Source organism: Vanellus vanellus, assembly GCF_965231255.1.
Source record: "Vanellus vanellus genome assembly, chromosome: 1".
In the NCBI taxonomy this organism is placed as follows: Eukaryota; Metazoa; Chordata; class Aves; order Charadriiformes; family Charadriidae; genus Vanellus; species Vanellus vanellus.
Window position 1 is genome coordinate 88,592,439 of NC_138905.1, and position 9,769 is coordinate 88,602,207.

At 60.3% G+C, this 9,769-nt stretch overlaps 2 protein-coding genes across 3 annotated transcripts; both read right to left on the reverse strand.

The window, feature by feature from the left end:
- Positions 1–557: 557 nt before the first annotated feature.
- GAPDH (glyceraldehyde-3-phosphate dehydrogenase) lies at positions 558–4,616 on the reverse strand. Of its 2 annotated transcripts, XM_082479402.1 has the most exons (12): positions 4,567–4,616; positions 4,016–4,059; positions 3,341–3,440; positions 2,983–3,089; positions 2,807–2,897; positions 2,511–2,626; positions 2,312–2,393; positions 2,001–2,152; positions 1,789–1,867; positions 1,468–1,551; positions 1,237–1,334; positions 558–863 (listed from the first exon to the last, which is right to left on the reverse strand). In XM_082479402.1, exons 2-12 carry the CDS (start codon positions 4,036–4,038, stop codon positions 794–796), a joined length of 1,002 nt encoding a protein of 333 aa, XP_082335528.1. In that variant the 5' UTR covers positions 4,039–4,059; positions 4,567–4,616; the 3' UTR covers positions 558–793. The 2 variants fall into 2 exon arrangements, with proteins under 2 accessions (XP_082335528.1, XP_082335527.1); XM_082479401.1 differs by lacking the exon at positions 4,567–4,616 and having other exon boundaries at positions 4,016–4,169.
- A 2,425-nt stretch (positions 4,617–7,041) lies between these two features.
- On the reverse strand, positions 7,042–8,884 carry LOC309686063 (C-type natriuretic peptide 2-like; the record flags this gene model as incomplete). Its single annotated transcript, XM_082498591.1, has 2 exons — positions 7,042–7,314; positions 8,786–8,884. The coding sequence occupies 2 exons, from the start codon at positions 8,882–8,884 to the stop codon at positions 7,042–7,044; spliced, it is 372 nt and encodes a 123-aa protein (XP_082354717.1).
- Positions 8,885–9,769: the final 885 nt, after the last annotated feature.

Sequence of the window (9,769 nt, forward strand, 5' to 3'; positions counted from 1 at the left end):
GAAGCAGAAGAAAGAATTCGCTTCTTGCGCCCCTTTGCCAAACCAAGTGCAAAAAAAAAAAAGTCATCTGCTCAGCACTTTGTTCTGCATATACCCATCAGACAAGCAAATCCAGAGGGCAAGGTGGATGGAGCAGCGAGCTGCCTTTCTGTCTGCTACACAGCAGTCCTGCACCATGCCTGCTTTCAGCGGGCAGGCAGGAGCCTTGCCTCTTGCATCTGGCACAGGTTGCCCTCCAGTCTGCACTCAGCAGCTCCACTGCCTGCAGCCTGGCACAGCGCAGAGATGGGCACTCACTGTTCTCTGCAAAGCCAGGTATGGCAGGGCTGCACCATGCCTACACACAACCCAAACTGTCCAAACAACTCTTCCGGCACTTCCCGTGTCTCCCACGCTGCCTGGGTTCGCAGCCTTAACATGGTGTCCACATGGCACTGCCTACAAGAGCTGTCACAGCAATTGCAGCCAGGCTGGCAGGGCCCATCTTAAAGCAGGTACCTACATTTGCTCATTACCCACCACTTTTCCCCATTTCCCACTGACAGATAGACAAGGCATTTCAGATGGTGATCACTTTTATTGATGTAAGGTGGTACACAAACAGATCAGTTTCTATCAGCCTCTCCACCTCCCCCAGGCTCGGGGAGAAGTTGGAGGAGTGGGGGAGACAAGGGAACAGAACTGGCCTCTCACTGCAGGATGCAGAGCTAAGCGGTGGTGAAGAAGGGCAGGGGCTCCAACGAAGGAGAGTCCTGCTTCCCTAGGCAGCAGGGGGGCTGGCTGTGTGCTCGGCTCACTCCTTGGATGCCATGTGGACCATCAAGTCCACAACACGGTTGCTGTATCCATACTCGTTATCGTACCTGGGGACAGAAAGAAGTGCTGTCAGGACTGACCCATCTCTTGCATCCTCTTCCTGCCATTTTCCTGTTCCTCTGCCCCATCCCACACAGCTGAACCAGGCAGCTTCCCATCCACTTCCAGTAAAGAAAATAGGAAGCATTGCATACAGCCTCCAAATACAGGAATGAGTAGTCTATAGTCATTTCAGATAAGAAGCAATTTCGTTCCACAAACACTTTTAACATGTTGGAGCCACCCTATTCAGCAGGAGTCTACATATCACCCTGCATTGCCAACCTGGCAGTGATGAACAAGACAGACGTCTGTAACTTGTCTGTGCCAGCTCCCACCCCCCCGGAGTCTCCCCCCCACCATCCCCCAGACTGTGCCTACCAGGAAACCAGCTTGACAAAATGGTCATTCAGTGCAATGCCAGCACCCGCATCAAAGGTGGAGGAATGGCTGTCACCATTGAAGTCACAGGAGACAACCTGGAACGGAGAAAATTGTACCCATAGCCTGAACCAGACGTGCCCAAACCAGGATCCCAGGAAGGCTGCTCCCATCAAAAAATTTCAAGGCGAGCACCAATAACCACAGGCCAAGAGAGTAGAAGTTACTTACCTGGTCCTCTGTGTATGCCAGGATGCCCTTCAGGGGACCATCAGCAGCAGCTTTCACTACCCTCTTAATGTCATCATATGTGGCCTGAGAAGAGAGACACATTTAAGATGGTCAGATGTCAGCTCACACAAAATGTCCACCGGGGGGTGCAGGGAAGACACATGGGAGCACCACAGCAGCAACCATGCACGGCAGGTGCCATTTTAAACAAGATCAAATCTTCTTAGGGAAGAGATAAATGCAGAGAGGGCAATTCCAGGCAAAAGAAGCTCAGGAGGCAGGGGCAGGTCTGGAGGTTGTTACAGCCTTGTCCACACTTACTGGTTTTTCCAGACGGCAGGTCAGGTCCACAACAGAGACATTGGGGGTTGGCACACGGAAAGCCATTCCAGTAAGTTTCCTGTGAGAGAGGTGAGTCAGCAGGGAACAGCACCCAGCACCTCTCTGCCAGCCCCCATTTCTGCTAGGGATGGGTCAGAGACAGCCAGGCACCAGCTGCCACCTCCTGACACCCACAGAGGGACAACACTCACCCATTGAGCTCAGGAATGACTTTTCCCACAGCCTTAGCAGCCCCAGTAGATGCTGGGATAATGTTCTGGGCAGCACCTCTGCCATCCCTCCACATCTTCCCAGAGGGCCCATCCACTGTCTTCTGTGTGGCTGTGATGGCATGGACAGTGGTCTGGGAAAAGAACGCACAGGATTAAGACCACAGCCAATACTCTCCAGAGAAAGCATCCTAAACACCTCCTCCCCATCACGGGGCGCACAGGTGCTCTTCCTTTCACATGAGGGGACCTGTGGATAAGGCACCCTCCTGAGGAACAAGCTCTGCACCTACCATAAGACCCTCCACGATGCCGAAGTTGTCATGGATGACCTTGGCCAAGGGCGCCAGGCAGTTAGTAGTGCAAGAGGCATTGCTGGAAAAGAGAGAAAAGAGCTCATCAGCCAGAGAAAACATATCTACAGAGGTGAGATGAGACCCCCACGCAGCTCGTGAGAGCTCCAGGCCAGAGAGCATCTTCCTCTCTCCTTACCTGACAATTTTCAGAGACTTATCATACTTGTCATGGTTGACACCCATCACAAACATGGGAGCATCAGCTGAGGGGGCAGAGATGATAACACGCTTAGCGCCACCCTTCAGGTGAGCCTGGAAAAAGAGAAGATTATATAACCCAGAATCTCTCCAACAGCTCACTTCTTCAGATAACCTTTTCTCCTTCCCAGCCCCGCCTCTTCCCCATCTTGAGCAACTCTGTACATCATACACGGCAATGAACCCCACAGGCAGGAGCGGTGGTATCCCTTCTCCTGTGTGTGGTATACTCACCCCAGCCTTATCCATGGTGGTGAAGACACCAGTGGACTCCACAACGTATTCAGCACCAGCATCTCCCCACTTGATGTTGCTGGGGTCACGCCTAAAGAGGGACAAAATTGTAAGAGCCACTCTGCAAGACATCTGCTTTCATCCCTCAAAGAGGCAAAAGGGAGCAAGATACTTACTCCTGGAAGATGGTGATAGCATTCCCATTAATCACGAGTTTCCCATTCTCAGCCTTGACAGTGCCCCGGAAGTGACCATGAGTAGAGTCATATTTGAACATGTAAACCTAGTAAGGAGAGATGGGGGAAGGTCAGGCACCCCAGCTGTCATCTCCCTAACCCTTGCTCTGCCTACACCACAATCTCAGCTCCCCACCTCCTCAGTGACCTTGTCCAACTGCTGCGCTGTACTCTGCTGTGCCAAACCTCCCAGCCCTGTGCCTCTACCCCACACCCGGTTTTCCTGAGAAGGTACTAGAACAGAGCCAGAGGAGCCCTACTCTGAGAGACCCAAAGGGGGCACTGCAAGACAACTCACCATGTAGTTCAGATCAATGAAGGGATCATTGATGGCCACCACTTGGACTTTGCCAGAGAGGATAGCAGCCCGGGTGACCAGGCGGCCGATGCGGCCAAATCTGGGGAGAGAGAGACACGGATGAGGAGGAGCGAGAAGGAACCTGCTGAGCTGGGCACGGCCCACCGCCTTCCCTCGGGAGCATCCACCGCTCCCTGCCCGGCGGGGCGGGAGGGAGCCCAGCAGGCGCGTCCAAAGGCCGAAGCACCTCGGTTAAAGATTAAGAGCGACCCCCACACAGGAAAGGTCAAGCGCTAAATTTACTGAGGGCCCCGGGGATCCGGTTACTCCTCGGCCCGGTGGGAGAAGGTCACGTCCCCGGTGCCACCACCGACACACGATCCACCGGACGACCTTTCGGTGGGGGGCTGCAGCCCGCCGGCAGAGTGCGGGGACCCCCGGGGGCAGGGGGAGCTGGGGCAGGCCGGCAGCGGCGGCGCTTCCGCGGTGAGTCACCCCGAATCTGCAGGGGGAAGTGACTCAGCAGCCCGGCCTGGCCCAGGGGGCAACGGTGGAGCGGTACCGACCGGGATCACAGCCTCCCCCCGCGTCCAAATCCTCCCTCCGCGCCCTTGAGGCGACCTTGCCCCCCCTCCCCGCCCGCCCCGCCGGGCACCTCCCGGTGCCGCCACTCACCCGTTGACTCCGACTTTCACCATCTTTGCCTCTTCGGGATGTTCCTGCGGGCAGTAAACCGCCGGTGAGGCGCCCGCGGCGGGGACGGGGGAGAGGGCAACCGGCCGCCGCCGTCTCGCGCCGGCACCGTTAACGTCTCGCCCACTGCCGGGGGCGGGGGCGAGGGGAGCTGCACGCGCTCCAAACCCGCCCCGCCCGCCCCCCTCCCCCCACGCGACGCCTCACCGCGGCCCTCCCACCCCCCGCGGCACCGCACACCCCCAGGCACTGCGCCCCCCCCAACCCCTCATCGCCCCCCCACCCCCCCTCACTCCGCCCCCGCCGCCTCCATCTTGCGGCGCACCCGCTCCGCACCGCCTTTGTGCCCGCGGGCCCCGCCGCCGCCACGCTCCGCCCGGGGGCTGCCGCCCGCCGCCGCCCAGCCCACTCCCGCGGCGCCAGCCCCCCCAGGAGGGGGGCGTAAGGGTACCCCACCCCCGACCCCTCTCTTCCTCTGCGCATCTCCTCCTCCTCCTCCCCCCCTCACCCCCCCCTCCGCCCCCACCCGTTACCTGCTGCCTCTAAGCCGCCCCGGCGCGCAGTGAGAAGGTGGCGCAGCGCCGCTCCGCGGCCCTTTATACCCGCGGAGGGGAAGGGCTGGGGCCCGCCCCGCTGGGCCGCCGCCGAATGGGAGCGCGGGGGCCGGGCCGGGCTACGTGCGGCCGCGCTGCGGGTGAGGCTGCCTCGGTGCCCCCCCCCTCCCCATCCCCCTTCGCTCCCTCATTCCCCCCCCCCCCCCCCGCCCCCGTAACAAAGGCCCCGCACCGGGAGTGTGTGTGTGGGGTCCGCAACGGTCCCCGCGGGGTGGGGGGTGCGCACCGCACCTTCCCCCCGAGTCACCCCCCCCAGACGGTGGCGGTGATGGTGGTGAGAGATGCGCCGGTCCCGGAGGAAACCGGGTCCTCGCCCCGCGGGGGGGAGGTGTCCCCAGGGCGGGGAAAGGGCGGCCGGGCCCTTGCATGGGGAGGCGGGAAGGCGCCCCCCCCTTCGCCCCCCCCCCCCCCCCCCCGGTGATGATCGGTGAGGGGCTGCCTTCTCGGGGCTCACTGCCGCCAGCACCCCGGGGAATGGCATGCGCGCTGCTTTCCCCCGGTAACAAAGGAGAGACACACACGCACACACACACCCACGACACACAGCTGCAGCCTGCTCGCCCAGCATGGCGGCAAGGGCAAAGGGGCCGCAGAGATGCTGGGGACACCCCGAGGGAGCAGCGGGTCCCTAAGCCTCTCCCACTTCCCCCATCGCTGGGAGGCAGTGGGTGCTGGCTGGGAGCTCTCTTGCCCCCAGGTTGGGGAGCATCACCACCCCCTGTTTTTGGCTCCCCTGGGTGGGTTTAGCCATGCGTGCTGTGGATGGGGCTGCTGGCCCATCCGCTTGCCCGGCAGGCCATGCGCTGCAGCGTGAGCTCCATCGTAATGAGGCACTGCGGCACTGCTGCTACCCGCGCGACGTGACGGCGGAAATCCTGCCCGTCTGCTGCCTCCGCCCGCCTGCCTTTTGCCGGCAGTCTGCGAGAAGGGAGCGCTCCCTGCATGGCCTCCACTGCTGCCCAGCTTGCTGCCTCCACGTTGCCGGGCTCCCTCACTGAGCCTTGCCGGGCTGCATCCCCCCACCCAGCTTGGCACAGGGCTGCCAGACAAACCCGCATTAGGCACAAGGCCCAGAGCACGCCCGAAAGCCACCGTCCCTCGGGCAGGGGATCTCGGAGGAAGGTGTGGGAGCGGTGGGGATGCGGATCTGGGCTGGCAGGGGGTGTGGGGAGCAAGGCTGTGCCTCTGGGCTGAGCAGGTCTCCAGCAGGGCTTTAAGGATGAGGAGGCAGGAGTGGGATGGGGGTGCCACGCAGGTACCGGAGGCGGAGAGGGGTCACGCAGCTCAAACGTAACCCAACTCGCCTTATACCACTGCTATTCCCGGTGCCGCCGGGGGGCCGGTGGCTATGTTTAGACCCGGCCGAGGTTACGACCTTTTCTTAAAGGCCAGGGGATGATGGCTGGCGTGGTACAGCGGTGGGGCCGGAGGGGTGCGAGCCCGTCCAGGGGTTCGTGGTGCCCCAACCTGCCGAGGGGTGGTGGTGTGGGGGCTCTCAGGGGCAGCTGCTGCACAAACAGGAGGCCCCTGTGTTTGCTTGGCAAACACCGCAGCGCCGGGGGGCAGAGTGCGGCTGGGATGAGCCAACGCGGCCCTTCTGCCCCGGCACCCGGTCGATACCTCACCCGCTCCACCCCCCCGCCACCGCCACCGCTGCCGCCGCCCCGGCCCCGGCCCCGGCAGCGCCGCGCTGCAACCGTGCGTGCTGCCCGGCCCACCCGGAATGGCGGCGCGCACCCAACATGGCCCCGCGCCTGGGGGCCGGGGGGCAGCGGGCTCCGCCGCCATCTCCCGGCCCTGCCCCCGCTGCCAGACCCACCCCGCTCCCGACCTGGGGGCAGCCATGGACGCTCGCGGAGGCGCTGCTGCCCAGCTCGGACGCGGCAATTAATACAGCTCTGTTTAATTAGCAAGCGAGTCCTCAAGCACGAGGAGGAGGGGAAGGGGCTGTGGCCGAGGGGCAGCGGCAGAGCCGGATAGGTTCTCCTCGTTACCGGCGCACCGCTTCCCCACCGCCGCTGCTCTCCTTCAGGGCAGGAGCTTCAGGGCTTCTGCCGTGCCGGTTCCCAAGCCGGTGCGGAGGGCGCCTGGGTTTCCCTCTGGCTGCGGAGACGCGGGGCTGGTGAGCCGCCCAGCGGCGTGCGGCCCGCCTGCTCCTGCGCCCCGGCCGGGCCCCTGCCACATCCCCGGTAGCACACGGTGCGGGGTGCCGCCTCCCGGCCTTCGCCCCGGCTGCTGGCAGGTGGTGGCCCCACAGGCTGCCCCGCTGCCCCCCGTCCCCTCCCTCCTGGTCCTCCCCCACCATCCCTGCTCTCAGGTCTCCCGTTCCTTCTTCCCTGCCCGCTTGTTCGAGTCGCCGCTGCTAACCCTCTCACCTCGGAGCCCCTCCCAAGGTTAACACCCCAAACCACTGAAGGTCCCGATCCGGTCCAGTTTCAGCCCAAAGCAGCCCCTGGGGATGGCCTTCCAGGCCCAGTCTCCAGGCGGTGCCCACTTGCGACTGGCGAGGGTCTTGCGCCAGAGAGAGGGACGGGCAGCTCTCGCCCCAGACGGGAGGAAGGGGAGAGTGGAGGAGAGCAGCTGAGGGCCAAAGCTGGACCCCTCCTTCGTGTCCTCTTCGGCCAGCGTGGACTTGGGCTCCAGGGGCAGCAACTGGGAAAGGAGCATCTGGGACAGAGAGGAGAGGGGGGTGAGAGCGGAGCTGCCTGTGCTCCAGGCAATAAGCCTTGTACCCCTTTGCAGCTCACTGCCCACACCTTCCTGAGGGCTCGGGCAGGACATAAAATGGTGCCTGCGAAGAGGCACTGTGCCTGTGACATTGCATCCAGACAGCAGGAAGGGCTACGCCAGCAGCTCCTGCCGGCTGAAAGGATTTTGATGTCCTAAAAAGCAGGGAGGCAGCTGCTGTGAGCCTCTGCCTGTGTGCAGATTGCCCTGCTCTTGTCAAACTGTCCCCCCGCCACTGTACTTGGAAGGTAACAGGCTTCAATCCTTGCTCCTTTTGCTGATGCTGAGCACCTCCATGTGCTTAAGCTGCTATGTCCCTTTTTTTTTTTTTCCAGAGGACCTGGTGGAGGGATGGACCCCAAATACCTGCTGCGAAAGATGAAGGGGATGCAGGAGCAGAGCAGGTATGAGGAAGGGGGACTCCTCATCTGCTGGGAATCTTCAAGGTTATCTGTGCAGGAGGGCGTGTGCTGATGGTACACCCCCGGCACTGCCGGCAGCCTCCGGCTGTAGGGAGACAAGGGTTGGGAGGTGCATTGGGCGCAGTGGAGGCATGGCATGGCTGCCCAGGGAAGCAGCCTGCAGTAGCCGTTCCACATCTGTCCCTCACGTGGGTGCTGAGCTAAGGCTGAAGATGCCTTTGTGCAGCTCTTTTCGGTAGTGAGTTAATTGAAGCGGACACAGGCATCTTCAGCGAGGAGTGAAAGCGGTGAGTCATAGCAGGATCGGTCTTGTGATTTTAGTTCACGTCCTAACTACTTCCCTGTAGCTTTCCCAGGGTGACGTGAAGGCAAGGTGCTGGGCCTCAGGTTAGGGTTTGGCTAAGAGGAAGCTGGGTAGATTTGAAAGCCAAAAGTATTATTGCTGTAATTGCTGAGGATAAAAGATCTACCCAAGTGAAGAAGCCCTCAGCTGGCATCCCGACAGGGGCTCTTGGCCTTAAAGAGGGGCTACTGGGGGGTAGTACTGAGCTTAAGAGTGAAAATCCTAACAGTATGCATCTTCCTTCTGAAACGTCAGAACCAGGCACTGAAGATGACGGGGGACATGACTGTAATTTCTGGTGGCTGCTGACGCAGGGCGGAGTTAGACAGGACCCGTCTCTTTACTGTTAAAAGCCTCTGCAGGCAACATGGGGAGTCCCACAGGCAGCCTGCCCCAGGCCAGGAGCGCTAAAAAGCATTTGTCTGCCATGCTGTAATGCTGGTGCTCCTTAGGAGCTGGGTTATAAAAGATGCAGTCACCCTAGAGCTGAGGCTGTTGGACTGAAGCGGAGGGAGCAGTGAGAATAGACAGCAGCCTCCAGTAGCTGGAATTTGGGACCACCACTCATTCCAGGTTCAAACACGACCTCCCCAAATTGCCCCTCCGCTCCTGAAACCTCCCTCAGCTCTCTCCCAGTCCCTCCTACCTGTAGCCTCTGTCCTGATAAGGACACAGTCTGAACGCTGGCAGAGAGCAGAGCTAAGAGGAGGAAAAGCGAGCAACGCCACGACTGGAGCCCCAGCATCTTCTTCTTCTCCCAGGGCTTGTGGGAGGCGAGGCAGGACCTGCAGCATCCGTGTCAGATGCAGTTCCTAGCCCCTCTTTGCCTTTATAGCTTTGGTTCTGGCAGGCGCCTGGCCCCCAGCTCTCTGCCGAACTACCCCCTGGAGCTCCTTAACCTTTCAGCCCTTTTGTCCAGGGTGATATATTTCAGGGTGAGCTCAGCAAGACCCCTTCCTCTAAAGAAAAAGGACACAAAGGTGTTTACTGAGTGTCTGGGAAGACAAATGTGAGTTGAGCTGCTGCTGGCCAGGACCTGGAGGTATCTGTCAGGGTCAGGAATGGGGTGACACTTTGAAACACGTCCCAAAGGAGGATATTGAAGGCTGTGTTGTATAGTGATATTGAATATACTCCTCGTAGGCACAGTGCTGTTAATGCTATTTCTCTAATCGGCATGTGCATGAACTGTAGCTCAGCTAGCGGTAGGCACGCTGCTGGCTGCGCGGAGCTGAGACAAATTCAGCTCTGTGATAATACAGGCTTTCATTTTTAATATTTATGTCTTGGTGAGCCGGTTGACCTGGGAATGAAAAGCTCTTGCTGCAGAAGGTGTGCAAATTCCAGCACTAACTCTGAGATTTGTAGTGGTGACGGGAGAGTGGGTCCAGTACTAGCAGGCATATAACTTGCAAGCTGGTTGTCCTGAGTCACCATCTGGAGGGCCGGGCTGAGTTTCCAGAGGAACCAGCAGAGAAAAGAGCTCGTCGAGGCTCAGCTTGCACTTTCTCAAGCTCAGGCGCACAATGGAAGCGGGACAGCAAGGAGCAGATTCCTACCTCCTAAATCTTCTGCCCATTAGTTCCCCCTCCTTTGTTTACCTCTCCCATTTTACTGTAGTTTCTCACCA

Coding starts and splice junctions, on each gene's coding strand:
- GAPDH (XM_082479402.1), bottom strand. CDS start 4,038: ATGGTGAAAGTCGGAGTCAACGG. Junction 3,441..4,015: donor GTGAAAGTCGGAGTCAACGG/GTGAGTGGCGGC, acceptor CTCTCTCCCCAG/ATTTGGCCGCATCGGCCGCC. Junction 2,627..2,806: donor CCACCATGGATAAGGCTGGG/GTGAGTATACCA, acceptor CTCTTTTTCCAG/GCTCACCTGAAGGGTGGCGC.